The sequence below is a fragment of the Camelus dromedarius genome, chromosome 14 (genome assembly GCF_036321535.1).
Source record: "Camelus dromedarius isolate mCamDro1 chromosome 14, mCamDro1.pat, whole genome shotgun sequence".
In the NCBI taxonomy this organism is placed as follows: Eukaryota; Metazoa; Chordata; class Mammalia; order Artiodactyla; family Camelidae; genus Camelus; species Camelus dromedarius.
Window position 1 is genome coordinate 36,452,873 of NC_087449.1, and position 23,845 is coordinate 36,476,717.

The 23,845-nt window shown below is 36.0% G+C and overlaps 1 protein-coding gene across 5 annotated transcripts in view; it reads left to right on the top strand.

The window, feature by feature from the left end:
- The window catches only part of SPATA6 (spermatogenesis associated 6), a 107,689-nt gene extending 86,361 nt beyond the window's left edge, over window positions 1-21,328 (top strand). For all 5 annotated transcript variants that reach the window (XM_010984722.3, XM_031465091.2, XM_010984723.3 and 2 more), the window contains 2 exons: window positions 20-111; window positions 11,020-21,328. In XM_010984722.3, coding sequence (XP_010983024.1) covers window positions 20-111; window positions 11,020-11,200 — 273 coding nt within the window. In that variant the 3' untranslated portion in view covers window positions 11,201-21,328. The remainder of the gene's footprint in view (window positions 1-19; window positions 112-11,019) is intronic.
- Window positions 21,329-23,845: the final 2,517 nt, after the last annotated feature.

Genomic DNA, 23,845 nt, shown 5'->3' on the forward strand with positions numbered 1-23,845 from the left:
AAATCTTTACATTTTTCAGGATGAGAGAGACCCAGAGAAAGAAGATGAACTGGAACTGAAAAGAGGGCTTTTATATAGAGACTCGGCCTATGAGAGTGACCCGGAGTATTGGTATGAGCTTGATTAACACAGCGTATAGAGATCTGCACATAGTTGGTATTAAAATAACCTGGTTTTCAATCTGCAGGATTTGTGGCAAATTTAGACTCTTACTTATTTATTTATAAAATTTTAACTATATAAACTCCTATTAAAATAGTTAATGTTTGCATTACTGAAACTTTAAATGCAAACAAATATAGTCAGTTTATGGTGATGCCTTTCGTCCTAGTTAAGATTTATAGTGTATTTGGCTACCTTGCAAATATGCGTATTCAGGACTTATTTCAGGATGTACTTATTCTCAACCAGACAACAGATTCTGTATATTTTAGACCTTGAGTAAGTCTCTTTTTAATAACATAAGAGAAATTCAGTTCTTCTAGCCTAAAATTTTAGAAATGTTAGTCATAAAATTTTTGCAATATTATACTAGCAAATCTCATGAAGACTTTTGAAAGCTGTGTTAATTGCCATAAAATGTGGTATTAAAAACTGAATGTAAATTGTGAGTTTATGTAACTAAAGGTTTTCTGAATCCTCTGATGCCATATCACTGATTACTGTATGGCTTCCATCTTCCTTAGTTTCCTGAAAAACAAGTTTAAGAAAAAGGCTCCAGATAATGGAATATGTTTTATTGCTAACTGGTGTTTTGGACTGAAATCTCTGATGGTTACCCTGGTAAGCCAGGCTAGGCATTCCATGAACGTGGGAGGACTTCTTTTGTCCCTTACACAGAATGTTAAGTGTGAGCTCCTGTCCCAAAGTTACTGCTTCCCATCCAGAATGCAGTCTGGGCCTCTCATGAAGGAAGGTAGTGTGTTATAAATGAGCTTGAAGAAGCAGCAATCCAAACAGGAAAAGGAAAGTCCAAAAAAGTGTATACCTTGAGGAAGAATTTTTACACTTTATTGTTGTTACTTAAACTTCTAGTCCCTAGATTGCTGTTATATGGATCCCAATTTTGGGTTCTGTATCCATGTAATTAATTCTAATTTGCATTAGAAGTGAGTAGGATTGATTTAAAAAAGGGTCTGATTTTCAAACTTTTGTATGCATAATATATTTCTTAAAAATAAAGATTTCTACTTTCTATTGCTATAGATTCTGGTTCCTTATATATAGGGGTGATACTTAGAAATGTGCATTTAAAAAAATATCATGGATGATTCTGGTGCAGGTAGTATAAGGACCACGTTTTGAAAAGTGCTGGTTTCTATTGAAGTTTGCTATAAACCTTAGTATTGATTCTTTTTTCAGTTCACCACGCAGTGTTAATGGCTGAGCTTTTGATCACTTGAGACTGTTTTAGTACCTCTCAAGTGAGAGAGTTAAGCAGAGCATCAGGAAAGTTCTGCTTACACATTTTTGAGATTATATTCCTTGCCACTTCTCTTATACACATAGTTGGATCAATAGGACAGAGTGGTTAGTCCTACAAGACATTTTTTAAGAGTATCTTTGATATTAGCTGCAGAAGCTACTGAACTGATGAGGATATTATTTTAGTTTTCTCCCCAAATCATACTATATGGTAGGCCAAGAGGTCACACCCACTCTACTTTCCATCTGAAAGTTGAGGGAGCCCATACTCAAAGGAATCCCTCACTTGCCTGCCTTAAGGCTTCTATCAGCAGAAATCAAGAGGGAACTTGGGACCTTGGCTAAAAATTACCCGTCTGCAGATGCCCACTGACACAGGGGTCAAGAGAAAGTCTGCATGGACTTCTGAAATGGCTGAGTGAGGAGCTCAGCACATCCTCTCCACCAAAAGCAGCAACAAAACTGAACAGAATTGTCTGAAACAACCATTTAAGGATTCTGGAAATTGACCAGAGGCATATAACAAATTGAGAAATGTTTATCAAGAAAATCTACTGAAGCTCAGTAAGAGCAGTAGGAGTCTGTGGCATTTTGCCTAGAGTTCCAATCTCTGTCCCCCACCCCCCATCTTCTTGGCACAAAAGTTCTGCTGGGCTAGTCATGCCAAAAGACTGGCAGTTCTGCTGCCCAAGGTGACTGACTTGATGTGGAGCATAGCCTAGAAAATGTCATATGTCGGAGGATTAATGGAAACAATGATGATCCCACTGGCAAACAGTAAGGAAAGGCCTGAGGTCTTACTGCTTGTTAGGGCAGACAACAGAGATCAGGGACAATACGTCCAGAGTTATTCTTGATAAAGTTTTGCTTATCCTTGGCAGCCTGGAACATTATATGTGTGCATAAGCCTATAAATATGTTTAGGAGAGACTGGAGAAGGTATTAGGGAGCCACTAGCCCATGGCTGAATGTGAGGCCTTATGAAAGCAGAAAGCAAAATGTGGGGCAGATTTGTAAACTGGGTAAACTTTGAATGTATTCCCCAAGCCACACACAGATCCATTGGCAAAATATGGAAACCATATAGGACTATTGACTCTGACCAACCATTTGTTGGTCACCAAGCTATGCTGACTCAGGGACGACACCTAGAAGGCCAGGCTTACAAACAGAAATAATAATTTTTTAAAAAAGAAAGAAAACAAGAGACACCAGCAACTACATAGTGCAAGGGAAATGGACTTCACAGCATAGGTCCAGGCAAATCACTGAATAAATCATCAAAAACAACAACTCTGGTAAGTAAGGAGTCAGAACCCAGAGTTGCTGCAATTTTTATCTGAATTGTTTTCAATAAAAAATTATGAGTCATGCAAAGTTACAGGAAAGTGTGAACTGTACACTTGAAAAATGGAGTTACTAGAAACTGCCTGAGGAGGCCATGTTTAAAGAACTAAAGTGAAGCATAATGACAATGACTCACCATCAAATAGCGAACATTCACAAAGAGAAATTTCTTTCTTCCATGTTTTTCTCAGCAAAAGTTATGCCCAGGACTCAATTCTTTGTCTTATGATCTAGATATACGTTGTGGTTGTCAGCCAGGAATATAGCAGACACTCAGTGTTTCCTGTAGCAAGAGAAGAGTGGGATATGAGAGTGCTTGTTCCTTCATCTTCCAGGCATCAGCGTATGCATGCTTGCTGTCCTGGGTCTTCCATCATCTTTGAGTATGAAGTTCATTTGAAGGAAGTGTCTTATCAAGGAGTTATTAAGGGACTCTGTACTTTCACTATTTGGGGATTGGGAGCTAGACTGGGGAAAGAGTCCACTGTCCATGCAGATGAGCTTCTCACTCACATAGTGCCAGTCTTTCAGGAAATTATAGACACTTGCTATGGTAGCCTTGCCAATTCCCAGTGCCCTGGAATGCTCTTTCCTCCTTTTAGTACCTTTTATGTGTATTTCAGATTTCTTCAGTTTTCAGGATGTTGAAAATTCTCTACATTGTGTACTTCTGACATCCAATTTGAGCATTAGTCTTAATTAAAGCCCAGCACAAGGTGATGCTTCATGAAGATGGGAGTTGGCCACAAAAAGAGAGAAGAGAGGATAAAAATAATTTTAAGTTCATGTTTAGAACATGACTTGGCCTTTGATGACTATTGCCCAAAATTTTTAGCCATGTTGTTCTCTTATGGAACTAGCTATTGATGTAAACTGGTTTCGATTTGCTTGTGCAAGTTTTGCAGGTTACTGATGGTAGGAATATGTTCAACATAAATGCTCTAATTATGAAATTATAACAGAATCTCATACTGAATAAACTTTGACTATATCTTTTTAAATAGCACAGATTGACTGTAGTTTTCATCTCTTACCTACTGCTCATTATCTGATTAACTTGATGAATTTACCTAGATGTAATACATAGCCAAAAAGCTATCTGTAGTATTAATAAATGAAAGAAAAAATTTAAATAATATATAGACTTAAAATCTTTTGAATAACTAAGAATAAGCTTTCAGTTTTAAGTGAGAAAATGCTGCTTAATTCTAATTTGAATTCTTTGGATCTTGTGTTACTAACTTGAATATCATAGCATCCTTTTTCTTTAAATATTTCAGGTTTTTGTTTGTTTTTTGTTTTTTTTTTTTAATTTTTGTCTGGAAGGTAAATTGATATTCAGAAATATTTGTGTTGCTACATATTGATACGATTTTTCAAAGTGTAGGAATTTTAGCTTAGGGGTTTAGAAAAGTTTATGATGATTAGTAAATGGAAATGAAAGGAAATGATTTATCTTTAGAAACAAAAATATGACCTTGGCAGTTAAACTGGCCTACTTAATATAGATGCTTGGTATCTGAAAAGTACCAGAGCGTGTCCAATGTCCACCTTGTAATTCCCTTAAAGAACATTAGAAGGCAACCAGAATGGCTTTATAACTAGCAATTCTTGCCAGGCTAACTTAATTTTTAAATAGATCATGAGAAGTAATATACTAAATATAACTTTCAGTAAGGATTATAATTTTATGACATTTTCATAAACAAACAGGCAGTTATGGTCTTAACCAGATATTATTAGATAGGGGGACTTCTAACTAAATGACAACGCGGAGAAGATTATTAGCAGCCATCCCGTTAGCTGTGGGAGCCACAATAAGCAATATTTATGGTGTTATACTCAAACTGTTGTTGTTTAAGCTGCAGTGATAACTGTCTTTAGGAATAAAAATATGCTCACTATTTTATTTAACTAGGGTAAGAAATGAAAATACTCTGAAGTATTCTGGCTGTAGTCCACATTTGGATCAGTTTTATGTCTAGTTCTTTTTACTGGAAGTATCAGAAGGGATTCACAAAAGAGTAAGGAAAGCAAATGGGATATTCTCTATGGGCATGATAATGAGTTTAACATGCATTAGTGAAAGCAGAGGGGTGACTTAAAATATCAGCTTAAAATACTATTTTTTGTGTGTTTAAATTAAGACCACTTGTCCTCTTTACCCAAATATACACTAAAACTAATATTCGAGGTTAAGGAGACTTTCAAGTAATCATATTTCAGTCTCCCATGCGTAGTAGAAACCCCTTCTGAGTCCTCCCGTTGTAGGCACCTTATTCCCTCCAGGATAAAATTACCTGTTGGACTCTTAACAATTAAATCTTACTTCCTTCTTTCTCTGCAGGTATACTGGTATTTTATGATATTTCAGACTGATTTTTGCTTTGGTCCCAGTATAATATGGTGCCTGGATTAACTCGTGTTTTCTTGTTTGTCTAGTGAATGCCTACTCATTCTTTAGGACTAAGCTCAGGTTGTTCCCTCTTCTGAGATACCTTTTATGACTTCAGCCAACCATTAGTCATTTTCTCCTTTACCCTGACGCTTCCTCTCACATATATAATTTCAATTAGCAATATTTATCTCACAATGACTATTTCATTATGTGTCTGTCTTACCCCCTCTACTAAGCGTGAGCTCCCTGAAAGCACAGACGTTTTACTTATCTTTGTTTTTGATGCCCATCAAGGTCTCTGACATGTACTAGGAGCTCAGTTTAAAAGTTCAAATATTAACATTGGGTCCTTTATTAATAATGATCAATAGCATTACTGAAACTCTAAGGCATTAGTTAAGTAAACTCATTTTATGGTTGTGATATTTAATAACATCTCTAGATAAGGAATCAACAGTGGAATTAATAACAATGAAAGCTATTAGACCTTATTTGTTGTCAGTAGCTCATTTCTGCACATCCTCAGGAAAGGGAAATAAGTCATCTGTAAGTAACCAGTCTTCAGTAAATTCATTTGAATAGAATTCTTTTAATGTTTACTGTGTAGTTCCTGTGAATAATAAAAAAAGATAAGTGATAACATGCAATTTTTTCCGTAAGCTTTTTAATTTTTGTTTATTTTGTTGCAGTATGGTTGATATACAGTAACATTATGTAAGTTAAACGTATATAGTATAGTGAATCACAATTTTTTAAGGTTATACTCCATTTATAGTTATTATGAAATAATAATAATAGTTGTAAAATAACTAAGCTTTTTTTTTTTTAATTCTGTAGAAAAGCCACTAATTCAATGCTTTCAGAGTGTAGTTCCTAGACCAGCAGCATCAGCATTGCCCTGGTACTTGTTAGAAATCCAAATTTTTGGACCCCACCTTAGACATACTCAGTTACTCTGGGGATGAGGCTGAATAATCTGCATTGTAATAAGCCCTCCAGATGACTTTGGCGTGTATTAAAGTTTGAGAACTACTGCTATCATTTATCAATAAATGTTTGTCTTCCATGACATTTTATCTTTCTGTGTTATCTTTACCTTTAAAGCGACAAAATGCTTTCAGGTTTAATTAGATCATAATATAATCTCTCTTTATTGTACATTCTAAATGGGGTAGGTTTTGAATACTTCCCTTTCTACTATCCTTCCATCCAGCTATCCATATCTATGGAGCACACATCACATCCTCAATACTGTTCTACATGTTTTGTCAATCAAAGTTTTGCTTGATAGGAACCTTTATTGACTATTATGGGAGGAATTAATCTCTTGTATTATAAAATGTCTTTGATTATATTGAACCTTAGATCACAAGTTTAAAGTATAGAATATGCATCATTATCTTTTAAAGTCACTTTCAACTCTGTTTCTTTAAGCACAAATGACAAATGGCCAATTTTCTTTTTTTTATTCTCATGACCTCCCAGTTATTTCTGAGAATTAATATTCTTTGTGTGGCATATCCATCTTATCCTCTGACCTTATTCATGTATATCACCTTACAGATACTTTATCTGAAGACTTTGTGTAAAGTGGTATGCACTTGGCCTTCATTTTATGTTGACATAGCAAACACTGTCAGGGGTTCAAGTGAGTTCACTCTTGTTCAAGCAAAAAACTAGTCATACCCTTTGTCTCCTAGTCCATGCTAAGCTGCCTAAGATCTTTATTCTCTTTGCATATATATGCTAGGCTTTAAAAAATCAATTTATAACGTATACCTTAGCAACACTTAGGGCATGAAAATGCCCAGTTCTCAGGTATTATCCTGCTCTCTGTTCTTTTTTTCTTAATAGCGTTGTCATAATTAAATAGAGGGCTCCCTATTCAAGTAGCAAGAGTAAGTTGCCAAAAAATGCACTGCATTTAATAAAATAGCAATATCATCCCTATTTTGAAGATAACCATTTTCTGTTATATAGCACTGAAGCAGCGTTTTGTATAGTAGGAACTTACTAAATGCTTTGAATGGATGAATGCTGGAGATACTCATGGTAAAAATAGGGAAGTGTAGTCTTTAAAAACCTATTACTATAGTAAGACTTTTTAGTGTCACTTACACATTTTAAACTTATTAATATTCCCAGTAATAGGAAATCAGAATTGACTCAGTATGTTCACAGTTCATTAGAGAGTCAGTGCTTCCAATGCCTAGAAGTAAATATTGCTTTTAACATTCCGTTACTCTGTTTGCACCTATCCATGGACCATAATAGGACCTGTTTGGTGTTCTGCAAACATCTGTTTTGCAATTCAGACTTCCAGGATGAAACAATTCCCAAATAATCTCCAGAGAACCACCATACTATTTACTAAATTGAAAATTTTTGCACTTTTAAATAGAAAGAAATTGCCTGTCAAAATTGGCAAATTCTTAAAGGCATTAGAATATCTATTTTGGCCATTTAGCTTTTTTTTTACAGAACCTTAACCTTTTTTTTACAGAACCGGTTCGCAGTTGATTCTAAAAATCTTTCTAAATTTTATTTATTCATTGCAAGCTCAGAGGTGGTATTTTAAGGCAGCTTTGTAACATGAAAAAAAAATGATACCAAAGCAGGAGCAAATATATGCCTGATGACATTAAATATAGTCATTTATGACAGGGATCAGGAGTTTGGTCTCTAATCTCTGAAAAACCAGCCCAGTGATTTTTAAAGTTAGCAGCCCAGCTATTGCTCACCTTACCGAAAGCTGAGTAATGGCTTGATAGAAATTCAGATTTCTGTTGAGTAGGTTTATTGTGGCAAAATTTAGAGTTCAGAGAAGGACATTACTGTCTGATCGTCAGTATACAGTAAAGTTGATGATTGTGGACAAAAGGGAGAGAAGGGAAAAATTTGTGTTTTGTGAAATATTAATTAGTGCATGACTTGATATAAAACAAAACAAAACAACAAATAAACCAAAAACAAGCAAACAAGAACCATAACATGTCAGACCCCTAAAGCCATATGAGGGAACTGAGGCAAATGTGAGGACTTAGGCTGGTAGATATGTTTGCAGATGTATGAAGTAAATGTTCTATTAATGTATTTGTGGGTGATTTCCCTATCACTTGACTCAAATTGTCAAATAACTGTTTTTTTTGGGGGGAGGAGGTAATTAGGTTTTTATTTATTTATTTATTTGCTTTTTTATTTTTTTGGAGGTCCTGGGGATTGAACCCAGCACCTTGTGCATGCTAAACACACGCTCTACCACTGAGCTATACCCTCCCCCCTTCAAACAACTGTTTTAAGTGACTGTTTGAAGCAAGTGTTGCGCTTGGTGAGAAATTTTATGAAAGAAATTGTACTCAGTTGGCTAGACTACTTCTTAAAGCTAATGAAAGAAATATGGAAACTACATGAAAGCAATAGCATTGAGACTTGGCAAAGGCCTTCTGAAAAAATTTAAATATTATACTAATATTATTAGAAATTTTGTTAATTACCTCTCTGAAACTGAATGGACAAAATAAAAGTATGGATAATCATGTTTGTTATCCCAGAGACTATATTATTTTCAGAAGCTTCCAGTGTGAAAGAGATGGTACCAAGTGTAAAGAAAGTTTGAAAGAATCTAGTAAATATCATTGGGAAATACAAGGTAGAATCCCATTTTAGCAAAGCCGTCAGGGAGTACAGAGACCTACTGTCATGGTTCACAGAGGTGAATTTTTAAAACATTGTGAAATATGTCAACTGTAACAGAGGAATATAATTAAGATTTGTGTCCATAATAATAGTGATGATAATAATAATAATAATAGTAATAATAATACAATAATAAAATGAATACCCATTTACTCATTATCCAGCTTAAGAAATAGAACATAATCTATACCAGTAAAGCCATCTGATGCCCCTAACCAATTGCATCTCTTTCCATAGATATAACTGCTATTGTGACATTTCTGACAACCCTTCTCCTTTTTTTCTTTAAAGTTATATCACACACGTATCTGTCCTTAAGCTACAAGTTATTTAATTTTCCTTGTTTTAAACTTTATATAAATGTAATATAACTGTGTACTGTTTGAAGTTTGCTTTTTTCCACTCAGTTGATTTTTCAGTTTCATCTATGTCGATGCATGCAGCTGTATAAATCATTCCTTTTCCCTGCTGCACACTCTACCGTTGCATGCTTCCACCACAGCTTGACTTATCTGTTCTAATGTAGGTTGATATTTAGGTTGCTTGCAGTTCTTAGCTCTGTTATGAAGAGTGTTGTTATGAACATATTTGTACGTGTCTCCTGGTACACATATGCAAGAATTTTGCTGGGGTACCTAGGAGTGGAGTTGTTGAATCAAAGTTGTGTATTTAACCTTATTGAGTCATGCCAGACTGTTTTACAAGGTGAGTGTATAACTGTTCTCATCACTTTACAGCCTCATCAACACCGTGTCAAGCTCTAAGAATGATAACAGAGCCACTTGATGCCTTTTCTCATGACCACTTTTATTGTGTTCAGGTGGTAGATAGACTTCAGGGAGAATAGCAAATTCTTTTTACAGATATAAAGCTCCAAGAGTTCCTATTTCACAGTTGACAATAGAATTAACATCATGGGACTGATAAGGCAGGGAAGAAATTGTGTGGAGTAAGATTCCAAATATATGAAGAAAGTATTTGTAGTATTTAATAGCAAGGACATACAGGGTTTTTTTTAATTTCTTCAAGTTTTTTTTTCAATTGAAGTATAGTTGATTTACAATGTTGTGTTAGTTTCAGATAGACAGCAAGGACATACAATTTTGTATGGCACAAACTTCATAATCTCTGCATGCCTGAGAGGTGTTATCTGCAACAAGTGCTTAATTTATTGAAGTAGGGTGATTATTTATTTAAAAAATAAATTAAACTCAGTCTTTGAAAAAACCAGTATTTTATTTCTAGCAAATAAAAGAAAAATACTATCAAGTCTTCACCAAGAGTTGCCTTTTATTCTCTATTCCCGTTACAGCTAGCCTAGTCCTGGTCTGTTTTACAGCTTCCTCTCTGTTCTCTCTTCTTTTTCTTCAAAGCCCTCAAAATTACAGTGGATCCCTATCATTTCAAATACAGGCTCTTCTGCTTTGTTTTCCATTTCCCAAAAGTGGTTCATATTCAGTCCAATTTTCTATTCTTCCTTGAGGACAATAACATGCCACGGTAGAAAGATTGCATTCTGCCACTTACTAGCTGAATAGTAATGGGCAAGTCACTTGACTTCACTGAGTCTCAATTTCCACAGTTACCAACTTCAGAGGGTTTTAAGATTTTTTGATAAATATGTATAAATATATATAAAGTATCTAGTAGTTCAGTGCCTTGTATTTAATGACTTGTGTGTGCAAGCTAAGCATTGTACTATGCACTTCACATAGATTCTCTTCAGTTTCTAAAACAATACTGCAGAAATACAGTAAAGGAAGCTGAGGCTCTGGACGACTGAGCAAATTGGCCAAGGTCCCACAGCTTATAAAGATTGAGCTGGAATTCAGTTCCAGGTCTGCCCGACTTTAGAAGCCAGGCACTCCTGTGAACCAGCCATACCATGCCATCGCTGCTTTGCTGTTACTATGTTGTACATCTCTCTTCTCTGAATTCCTTTTTAACTCTCACACCATTTTCATTTTATTGTTTCATACTTGTTTCATGCAGTAGTGTCACTCTTCAAAGGCACAGGCTTAATCGTGTTGACTTCTCATAGCCCAGAGTATCACACACCCATCAAGTGCTTAGTAGGTACTCGATTTATATAGGATTACCTCTCATTTTGTTTCATCATTGTTTTCATCTTTCATATCCTTTTTTTTCTCTAGCTCTTTTCAGCGGCCACGTGGCACTCTCCATTTGGATGATGGCGAATACTGGTCCAACAGGGCAGCCTCTTATAAAGGAAAGTCCCACCGACCCATCTTTGAGAACAGTATGGACAAGATGTACAGGAACTTATACAAAAAGGCCTGTAGTTCTGTTTCTCATACACAGGAAAGCTTCTGAGACCAGCCTCGATAAACTGTATGAGTGTCCTTGTCAACTTCTCAATGAAAACGTTTGATGTGATCAATATCTGTATTCCTTTTTTTTAAACAGATGGTTCTAATTTGAGTACAGTAGTTAGACTTGGATAAGTTTATTACGTCAAATGGTAAATTATCACGGGCAAACCTTTTTTTTCCCAATCATGGAAAAGAGTGCTGTATTCTAAAAGTCAGAGCTCTGCAACACAGTCACAACTGCCAATCTGACAATGAGAAGGCTATTCCGGCACATCTGTCTCATGTCACCAGCTGCAAATCTAAGAACAGATTCTCACTAGAAATGTTCTTCTGCCTTAATCACCTTGTAATTTGCTTTTCATCTACTTGACTCATTATCTTGTCTGACTAAGATGCAATTATTATTTATTAACTCCCTTTTCTTGGTGATGAGCAAAAAGATATACTGTACAAAGATGAATTTCCCAAGAGTTAAACCCTGTTTTAACTAGTGTTTTCTACATTTTGTTCCCTCAGAAAAGACTAGACTATTGATACTTCTTAGCTCATAAGATATAGCCTTTTTATAGTTTATATAATCATTCACTCCTTCTTCTCTAAAAGAACTACCTAAGTTACCTAAAAAATCAGTTAGCTAGAAATAGCAGTGGCTATGTGTGACCCAAAATGTGAATAACTGATTTTTAAAGATTGAATTCTTTGTATGATTATCTTCTAGAGCCATATCTTTTGGTGCAACCAGAAGCAGAAAATAGCCTTTGTTAATAAGCATGTAGAAACTCAGAAAGAGTAAAGGACTAATGTTGTAATTTAACCTCTTTAGAGGTTTCATAGGTATCAAATAGCCCAAAAAAAGTAGCTTCCTTACTTTAAAGGACACTTGGAACCATAAAGGGGAGTAGAATATTAGGGTATAACTCTTTGTACTGGAAAGTTTGTTGGTTGGTAAAATTAGCTCCTCCTCCACCCCCCAAACACACACCTGTGAGGCAAGTGATGCTTTGAAGATACGAAGAAATCAGTTACCTTACATAGTTACCAGAGAGTGAGTGGAGGAAGTGCAGAGAGTAGGAGATAGTGAATTTAAACTTGAAAATTTGACTACAAGGTAATGTTTTCTCATTGACTCCGTCTTTGGTTAACTTTACAGTTGTAATTTTAAAAGAAAAAAATTTGAGTTGAGGGCTATTTAAATTGGAATTAACATGTAAGATTGGGTGATTTATTTTTACAGTAGGAGAAGATATATAATACTTGTTATTTAATAATAAGACTTTAAAACTTCATGTTAAGAGTGTTTTGTCTGCGGCTATCTGCAATATATTGGAAAGCACATCAGAGATAGGAGCCCGGCGTCCTGGGCTTTAGTTCTCTGGTCCTGAGTCACCTCCGCTGTCATGAAGAGAATGGAGTGGATCAGCACTTCCTGAGCCGTGTCTGCAGACCGCTGTCCCAGGAGATGGCTTTAGGATGTAGATACAAGTATTTCATTGGTCATACAAGCTTAAGAACATCTGTGCACTATATTCATGCCCCCCAAACTTAGAAGGTCATGAGTGCGATGATAGGAGTGAAAGGGGGTGCTACTGATGCTGAAACAACAGTTGTAAACTGGAGCTGCCCAGGCAAACTGGGAAATACGGTCGTCTTAGTCATAGTAAACACTGCACGTTAGAGGCTCTGAGAAATCCTGGCATAAACCTGTTTTGCTCTAGCATCTGGGAGCGAGTCTGACACATAGCTGGTGCTCATTAAATGTTTATTAAATTAACCCAGATTTTCCAAACTAAATTGAGCACGAAACAATATTTATTGTTATGGTTATCTTTCCCTTCCCTTTCTGCCACCCCAGACCCCTGTACTGACTCTCAAATGCCGTCTGCAGGTACACACGGACACAGTTGGGGAAATACTAGACCACACCATCACTGAGTTACCCTCCAGCTATAAGTCATATGATAATGTTTTGTCTAAGCTTTTGAAGGTCAACACTGAATACTATTTTATTTTTAATCATATGTTCAATGAAGCTTAGTATGTTTTTTTCCCCTTTTGGTGGAAACAAATGAAAACTTCCTCCATTTAAAAGTTGCTTCTTGGTGGAAAGAACAAATATGAACTTTAAAGAAAATGTTTGCTACCACAGAAAATCTCCTGAGTGAGTAAGGAGCACAAAAATTACTTATTGCTCCTGTGTCTGTCATCAGTGTGACAAAGGCCACAAAACATGGGACTCAAATGGGAAATTTAGAAAATGATACTCTGGAATACAGTTTCCTACAGATTAAATTTGACATCTCTCTGAAGGACCAGATACAAATTTCCACACATGTAGCCTCTTTGCTAAGTGTCTATTTCCATTCCCTATGGAAAGGAGTGGTTTTTGTTGCTATTCCTAACCATGACCATGAATTTTTATGTTGTATTATCTTACAAGAGTAAAACCTTTAAATACTAATCGTTGCCTTTTCTCATTGAAAGAAGCAGAAATTTTAATATTCCGTACAATCAGGTAGCATTTATTAGACTTTAGTAGACTTAATATGAAAGATAAATAGGTTTTTCTTCTTTTTAATGTAATTTTCCTTTAAATTAAAAAAAAAAGCACCCTAGGAATTTTAGGAAGGAAAATGTTAACTCAACTAAGAAAAAAGAGGAATCAATGGACTGAGAGTGAGTCTTCCCTGGTTTTACTACTAGTTACATAACTTGTATGATGTAAGAATGCAAGAATGGGGATAGGACATTCTAGCTTGATGCAACAGAACTCGCAAAAGCATGAAAATGGGAGAGAGATTGTTCAGGGAACTCCAAGTGCTTTAGCTGGAGATGGTGTGCAAGGTTGCAAATGCTTTGATGGGGTATGATGAGTTCAGTAAAAGGACCACAAAGAGAGCAGCAGGCCTGGAGCAGCGTTAGAAGAGGTAACCTTTGAGCTGGACACTGAAAGAGGGGAAGGACTTTTGAGAACAGGAAACCAAGATGCAATAAACTAAATATTGATTAGCTTTTACAAGGGTGGAGGTGTGATCGAGGAAAATGTCCAGTAATCAGTTAAAAATAAAGATCTAGAACTTGGCACAGCTCAAGAATAGAAATGAATTTTAAAGTCAAATAAAAATAATGAAGTCAGATCAAAATAAATGAAAGCTCTATGTTGTTCTTGTCCTAGTTTATATGTGACCATAATAAGCACCTTGAAAAGTAGTGAACCCCAAGCATTTGCGCTTTTTACTTATTATTAAGGCCCTGCGGATAGCAAGTTAGTTTGAGGGCCAGCTTTTTAGAAATTGAGGAAGATATTCTCACAATCCCAGATTTTCTAACTAGCTAGAAATTTATGTACAAAATGAAGAGGTAAGAGGAAAAACCCAACTTGGAGTTATTGATTTGTGAGAGTATCTCTGATTGATAAACTTCGAGTTTAATTGCATGAAGTTCCTTAGACAACCAGAACCTGTGACTATTCCTTCATTTAACAAATATTGTTGAAGGTCTACTCTGTTCCAGACAAACTGCAAGGCACTGACTGACATCAGAGATAAACAAAAACCCAGTTCCTGACCCGAGTTTGCTGGGGGAGACTGACATTTATTTATTCCAGTGAAAGTGTGCTATAATAGATGATAGAAATGCTATAAGGACAAAAAGTCCTAATTAATTATTCTTAGAGACGTCATACGCTTCACAGAGGGATGATAATTGAAATTGATGTCCTATCTAGCTGACCTAGATAGCATAAGCCTTAGAAAATGACTTACCAGGATTTGTGAAGTAGGAGGGAAATCACCCAACAGACAGATAGGAGTTTAGATACTGTCACACCTACCTTTTTCTCTAAAGGTTAATAAAGTTAATTAAGAATCCTTTATTCTCAAAAAAAAAAAAAAAAGAATCCTTTATTCTCTTTACCAAAAGTGAGGAGGAAGGATATATTTTAAGGTATTTTAAGATATTCAAGAAAGTGCATTTTGCTATATTTCTATAGATCACCTCCACAAAAGTACTGATCATGAGTTAGTGAGATAAATCAGGGTTCCTGAACGTGAGGAACTTAACAATTGATGGAGGGTCAGACAAGAAAACAGAGTATAATATCTGTGGGTTTCCTCATTTTTACTGTATTATGCTCTGTGTAGGCTCTTCTAGTGCCTGTGCTCTTCGCCTTTGTATCCCCAGCGCCACAATCTGGGTGTATCTTTATTATAGCACCTAACAAGCTGAATTATCAATGGCTTCTTATGTGTCTTTTTCTACTGTCACATACCGTGAGCCTGCATGGGCCCCTCTTGCTCCAGCCCTGCTCTCCTCTGGGACAAGGTGCTGGTGCTGGGAGTAGGGAGAGCTCACACTTAAAGGGAATAGAGCCAGCTTGGACCTGACCCTCAGGGATTTTACTCTAGCACCTTGGGATCTGCCCCTGCCCCCAGTAGGGTGGTGATGGCCACTGAACAGAGGGGAAGCCCTGGCTTACACCACCCCAGCTCCTCCTCCTCCAGCCCCACCTCCTACCAAGGTGATAGCTCCTAGCCCACCTTGGGGAAAGATGTGACTTGTATTCATGACAAATCCAGCTCTTGCACCAGAACCACTGGGCATACCACATAGCTGGAGGTATCCTGCGTTCTGATTTCAAACTATTATGACAAAACTACAGTAATCAAAGTAGCATGGTGCTGGCCCAAAAGCAGACACATAGATCAATAGAACAGAGCAGAGAGACCAGAAATAAACCCACACACATATAGTCAATTAATCTATGACAAAGGAGGCAAGAATATATAATGGAGAAAAGACAGTCTGTCCAATAAGTGGTGCTGGGAAAACAGGACAGCTGCATGTCAAAGAATGAGATTAAAACATTTCCTCATACCATATACAAAAACAAACTCAAAATGGATTAAAGACCTAAATATAAGACCTGAAATCATAAAACTACTGGAAGAGAACATAGGCAGAACACTTTTTGACATAAATCATAGCAATATTTTTTTGGATCTGTCTCCTAAAGCAAAAGAAATAAAAGCAAAAATAAATAAACAGGATGTAATTAAACTTAAGATGTTTTTCGCAGCAAAGGAAACCATAAACAAAACGAAAAGACAATCTACTGAATGGGAGAAAATATTTGCAAGTGATATGACTGATAAGGGGATGATATCCAAAATATATATAAACAACTCATACAGCTCAATATAAAGAAGAAGACATACAGATAGCTAACAGCATATGAAAAGACACTCAACATGGCTAATCATTTCAGAAATGCAAATCAAAACCATGATAAGACATCACCTTGCCCCAGTCAGATGACTATTATCAAAAAGTGTATCAATAACAACTATTGGCAAGGATGTGGAGAAAAGGGAATCTTTGTACACTGTTAATGGGAATGTAAATTGGTGCAACCATTATAGAAGTTTTCTGTTACTGTTGTATGGAGATACCTCAAAAAACTAAAAATAGAGCTATCATATGATTCAGCAATTTCATTCCTGGGTGTATATCTGAAGAAAATCAAAACACTAATTTGAAAAGATACATGCAACTCAATATTCCTAGCAGCATTCTTTACAACTGCCAAGATACGAAAGCAACCTAAGTGTCCATTTATCAACAGATAAATGGATAAAGATGATGTGATGCATATATATACATACATACATACACACAATGGAATATTACTCAGCCATAAAAAGAATTAAATTCTGCCATTTGCAACAGTATGGTTGGACCTGGAGGGTATTATGCTTAGTGAAATAGACAGAGAAAGACAAATATATTATCATTTATATGTGGAATCGAAAATAAAATGAATGTATATAGCAAAACATATAGAGAACAAACTAGTGGTTACTGGGGTTGGGGGGGATGCAAAACAGGGGTAGAGGATTAAGAGACACAAACTACTATGTATAAAATAGATAAGCAATAAGGGTATATTGTACAGCACAGGGAAATATAGCTATTATTTTGTAATAACTTTAAACGGAGTATAATCTATAAAAATACTGAATCACTATGTTGTACACCTGAAACTAATAGAATATTAAAAATCAATTATACTTAAATAAATAGACGAAAGTTCACTGCTGTTTAAAAAAATAGTACTCATGTTAAGAAATATATATCATTATATATGACGATCTGCCTTTTGTCTGTTACTTGGTTAATCAGCTAAAACATTTAGTGTTCAGGTGACTAGGGCCAGCAATAAAACTGCTACTGCAAGGGGTGATAAGTGTAGGGTTAGGCAATGGTCCAAGGAAGCAATTGCCCGCAGTTGTTTTGCCACCTTATATTCCTATGGAGTTGAAATCCCTTCTATGAAATGCAAATTCCTTGATTCTCATGACAAGCCTTAAATACCTTCTTTCTTTTGTCATTCACAAAGCAGTGCATTTTTCACTGAAGTATTGGATAATTCTCCAGCTTCTTGCCTTTGAATGTAACCAATCTACTCTAACTAGAAACTATGGGTCTCTTGATTAATTAAAAATTAGTAGAATGAGTAAGGTATTTATGTGAATATTTAAGCAAAACTGTCTCGATATGCAGTCTTTTTATCTATTTTACTAATATATTATATCCCAGTATGTTGCATTCAAGCTATGCTCATTCAAGTAATGAGTCTGATGGAAGAGAATGCATTCTGCTCTAATTTGTATAGTATATGTATATTTGCAGGTACTCTTGGGGAGTTGTGGGTGGCTTCTGTTTTTCACTCCCCATTCCCACCTTGGTGACATTATTAAAGACAAGGGAATTTAAGTAATATTTATTAAGGACCACATTCTGTATTGCTGATTTATATACATTGTCTTATTTGACCTTCACAACTCTGTCAACTATGGTAGGTACAAGTAATTTCAGTTTTACAGACTAAGTAACTAAGAATCAAAATGTTTTGATTGGCTGGTGATAAACACAGCCAGTAAATGTTAAATCTTGGATTTGACCCAACTCTGCCTCTCAACTAGGTACGTTATTAAAAAACTCAGCTTGTTACAGTTCATAAGTGTTTAAATGGTGGAGCCAGTATCTCTTTAGAGAGAACCTCAGTGGATTACAATGCAAATTGAACTCAGATTAATGCAGTAAAACCTAGGGCAAATTTCCTGTATCCAAACACTAAAAATAAATGAAGAGGTCATCTCATGAGCTAAAATAGAAGTTGGTGAAAGTGTATAAAAGTAGTACCACTGAAAATCTATTTGTACGGACTTTCTGTGGAGCACTACTCATCCTCTGATTGAGCAACTGCACATTCAAGCTACATTTCTTTTTTTTTAAAACAGCTTCATTGAAGTATAATTGATATACAAAGGGCTGCACGTATGTAATACGTACAGTTGATGAGTTTCACCATATGCACACAGCCATGATACCATCACCACAATCAAGGAAATGGATGTATCCAACACCTTCCAGAGTTCCCTTAGGACCCCTTTTTTTGATTTGTTAGTTATAGGCACCATGCTGTACAGTAGTTCTCTAGGGCTTACTCATCGTGTATCACTGAAATTTTGTTGTTTGTTGTTATTAACAAAAAGGCTACTAACTCCTTACCAGATTTGTAAATACTTTCTCCCATTCCATTGGTTGTCTTTTCTTCCTGCTGATTGTTTCCTTGACTGTGCAGAAACTTTTCTACTTGGTGTGGTTCCACTATGAATTATTCACTGCCCAGGAAAGTAGCCTAGTGGCTAAATACACAGCCTCTGGAATCACACTGCTAAATTCCAATCCCTCTTCAACCACTTAGTAACTGTGTGATCTTAGACAAATTACCTGATTTCTTTGCGTCTCAGTTTTCTCATCTGTAAAATGAAGATGATATTACCAATCCCATGGGGTCACTGTGAAGATTAAATGAGTTAACGAAAAGCGCTTAAAACAGTGCCTAGCACATGGTAAGGACACTATAAATGGTATTACTATTGTCGTCTTGCTGAATGTTACCTATAGGACTTAACTGAAATATGTATGTTTTCTGAAACAACTATTTAGTATAGAGCCCTTTCCCCCTGTTTAGAATACTAATCTGTTGCTAAATAAAACATTATATTTAAAAGAAATCTACCACCCAACAAGGACATGTTAAAAATGTTTCTCATTTTCCTGAAGGATAGGAAAGGCATGCTATCCTGACTCTCCTTTGTGGCCCAGCAATTATTTACTTATGATACATTCCCACAGCTATGCTGCATAAAGAATGTGTTTTGGCACAGGAACTGCATAATTTGGAAAGGTTTTTATGATGATCTTAAACAAAAACAGTTAAACTAATTTCAGTTCCACTGGAAACCTGGAGTGGGGGGGATTTTTTTTGCCAAATGAGAGAAAAGATGCCAGCTTTTGAATTAAAAAGTATTTTCAAATGTTTATGTTGGGGAAATGGAAGAAAAAGGACATTTTACTTCAGTGAATTTTTATCTACCAAACATTAAAAGCCTTGGAAAAACCATTTCCACTAAACTTTTATGATAAATAATAGCTTCTATTTTATATAGTCCATTACCGTTTTCAAGCATTTTTATATAAGTTATTTTATTGGATGTCTCCATAACACATTTGTGAATTATGTAGGGCAGGGGTTATAATCTACATTTTCACAAATGAGAAAACTCAGATTTGGGTTAAGTGTCTCTTGCAGGTTACACAGTGTGGGTAGAAGTGGCTGAACGAGGGCTTAAACCCAGATACTAGTATTTTCTCACAAATACCCTGTAGAATGTTTGCCTGTTATTGCTTGGCTTTCCTTAAGTATTGGATTTTAAGAGATGATACTTGATTCTCAGTGACCGATCACTTCTATATTTGGAGGAGTGGAAATAAGGGTTAATGAGGTGTGTTTGGAGACAGCAAGCTGATCACTTGGCTGGAGCTAGAGTTTCCTGTAGGGAAAGAGCATTGACCATAAATAAATACGGCTTCAAAATGAAACCTTCAGAAAGCCTTGTAAGAAAGGCTGTTTCCAAATTTACTTTCGATCTATCTTAAAGATCTCACATAAAACCCAAACCTCAACTGAACTTTAAAAAATAAATATTTTGTAATAGAAGAGTATTTCCTATGCATTAAGATACTTTCAAATGCTGGAGTCATTGCCAGAGATTTTCCAGCTTAAACTCATGCTGTTTAAATGCATTGGAAAGAGCATTCGCTAGCCTTTTATGTTTAGTTTAGGCCTTTTTTTTTTCCAAGGAAAAAATAAGAAAGGTTAGCCATTGGCCCCATGTACACAAAGAGCATAACTGTCACATCTTCACCTGCTAGTTACCTGTGTTTCAGTCATTGTCTGCCCATAGCCAGTGAACCTTAGGGACAATTCCTTCTTGTCTTGGACCAAGAATGTAACTATATAGATAAGGTCCACAACTCAGGCAACAAAGATGAATGTAAAAACATTTTCTGATAAACTTAGAATCATCATCATTATTTTGAATCAGGTTTTCTAGGTATATATGTCAGCTTTAATTGGACTTTTCAAATGTTAATTATTTTCTGCTTATAAAAAACAATACTGCATAAAAGTTGGAAGATTTATAAAGTATTCATATGAAAGTAAAACCTTGAGATAACTTGTAATATTTTTGTATATTTTATGGCGATATTCTATGCATTTCTACAAAGTTAGTGTTTCTTTTAATAAATTTTGTATCTTACTACTTTAATGGAAATGTGTATGCATTTCTTCATTTTTCTAAAATGATGTATAAGTGTATTTTAATGGTTACCTAATATTGCATTGATGTATTGTGAAGTGATTTAATCGTTCCTCTGTGGTTGGACATTCAGGTTGTTTCCTAGCTGTGTGTGTCTATTCTATATTTAAGCTGAGGAGAAACGTGTTTGCACCAGAGGGAGGTTGTATGATCTGCTTACGCACTGGGCAAGCAGAGAATAGATGGCAGAAGGATTGCTCTTCCTTCCTTCCTTGTTTGTTTGTACTAGGATTCTCTATTGTTTACATACATTTTAGCCTCTGTCTCATTTTCAGAAGCTTTATTTTTCTCACTTACTTTTTGGTTTGGGTAAGGCTTAAATATAAAATCCATCTGTGAAGCATATTGTCTGTTCACATTGAAGGCTAAAAACTGATTTTTAATTAAAACTTTATTCAGCACTTGTGGTTCACTTTGTCCTGCTTTTATTATGAAACACTTCAGCCTTCTTCCTAAAACACATATGTCTTGTACATTTCAAGATGTTCCTTGTTGCTCGTGCAGAACCCGTTTCTTTATGCTGTCAGCTCACGCCATATGTTCTGGCTGTTCATTTTGCTTCCCTTTCTGGCATTTGTGTGGGCAGCATCTTGTACATAATGCAAGTTAATTTTATTCCTGTCTCTTTCCTAAAACTTGTCAGAAGGTAAACTAGTGAGTGAAACACTCACTAGTTGGAAACACTGAGTGATTCTCTAGCATGTTAGTTTACAAGTGATAATAAAGGATCTACCTTTCTTAAGTTCCTAATGTTTATAAGATATGAAAAGAAAATAATCGGTGAGGTCTGAAGTCTTGCCAGATGCGTATAATTGCAATTAAGACATTACTGGTGCTACTTGGCAATAGCACACATTATATAAATTGTAATTCTTTAGTATTGATTATTAAACCAAATGTGATGATTGGGTGAGGGGGAAGGGGAGGAAGCATAAAAATCAGATTATTTTTCAGCCACACTCCATCATGCTCTCATTTGAAAATCTCTTTGCAGGATTGTCCACACCATATAAGTGGTTTCTGAGATAACTGGTATTACACTTCAAGTTAGGTGTAGTCAGAGATGAACTAATTTAAAAAGCAGTGATATTTAAAGGTGAATCTGAATTGGAAGAGATTAGCACTGATAGCATTAGGTTTGCTTTGCCTTTAAAGAAAGCTATTACAGGACAGGCTTTGTAGTCTCCACTTTTGGGACCTAGAACCCCCGTGAGTGGGTTCTGAACATCTGAATGTTCTAGACCATCCTCTTATACTTTAATTAAAATATTCTTCTATTGACTGGAACATCTTCTAAATTTTTCAATATTTCCTAACCTCCTTAAAACAAAGGATACTGGATATGCTTTAATGCGTTCGTGATGATTTTGGTTCGCCAGTCTGAACATCAGTTATTTATCAGCCAATATAAACTCAGGGCTGTGGAGGTAGAGGAGGGCCATCTGTACCGGCATTGACCGCCTCCACGCTAGCCTGGCTCTGTTTTGTCTCACTTGTGGCATTTATGCTGCTTTGGTGTTAGTCCTTCCCTTGTTGACAATTCAATCTCATTATTTCAGAACTTCCTTTTCAAGTTTTCTGTTTATGATGTCGAGCCAGCTTAGGGACCAGGTTACCAATTTGGTACGTTTGTATAAAAGAAGAATGAAAATGTCCTGTCAGGGAGCTTTTAAGTTCTGACATCATGTCATCAGCTGACTGTTCCGAGGAGTTTTTGTTTTCTTCTTGTCCCGTCTAGATGGATGACCTTGCTGTGTCCGTAGAGCATAGGGGTTAGTGTGAACGTTAATAGTCTCTCCAAATCCAGTTAAACATTTAAGGATAAAATTACTTCGGCCAAATGTTCTAATTTCATATAAATTTTAATATGAGAAGCATAAGTGCATTTAGACTGCACTGAGACTCCTTTGCAGGATGATTCGCTGTAAAATACACCTCTCGCCCCCAGGTTGATTAGAATGCATGTCTTTATAGTGTTGCACAACCTATGGTGCAGGATTTATCATTAACCCGGTACAGACATTATGGTACATTTTATTGACACTTGTGGTGTTTTCTCTCTGAAATGGAAACCTTTTTTCAATCGCAATACAAATCAAAGAGCTTAAAAAACAGGTCTTTGGATATTCTGTGCAGCTGTCTTGAAATGGGCTAATACATGTTTTTATTCCTTTGGTAATATTTGACCTTGATTTTAATAAATACATTCTGAGTTATATCCTATAGATTTATTCAGCTGATAAGAGCTTGTCTCTCTCTGAACTAAGACATATAGAAATACACATCCAGTAGACAAATTTAGTTGGTTACAAAAGGTTTTCTTTAATTTTGCTGAGCAGTTATGTGCCGGGGGAAGTGCCAGGTACCAAGGAAAGGGGATCCAGGGATGAAGGAAATTCCATCCCTGCTCTTGAGGAACTTAAGAGTCCTAAGGAGAAAGGGACAAACAGGTGGGTCACACATCAACATGGAAAGTATGAAAGCAAGTGTAAACAAATCCGGTCATGAACTCTAGGGGCTAAAGAAAGAATAAAAAAGAAGAGAGAGGTGGAGGTGGCGGACATGTAAAGGGGCAAGAGAAAATGCTCCTCTCTTGTCTAAAGGAATAATATACATGTCCTCAACTCATGTTACAAATACCGGAGTTGCATTCATGAAACATTTTTGAATGCTGTTATTATTCTATCTTGGAAAAACAAAATATTCAGGCATAGAGTACTCTAGAGAGAGAGGGAGGATATGGTTAATTCCACTGGAAGAAGAAAGGGTCCAGGGAAACTTTACAGACATTTGCTGGCGATCTTAAAGGATGCATGGGATTTGGGAAGGCAGAGATGTGCGAAAGGATAGTGCAGGCAAAGGGAACAGCTAGAATAAAGAGATGACTTGGTGACAGGGATGATACTGTCTTTCTTGCC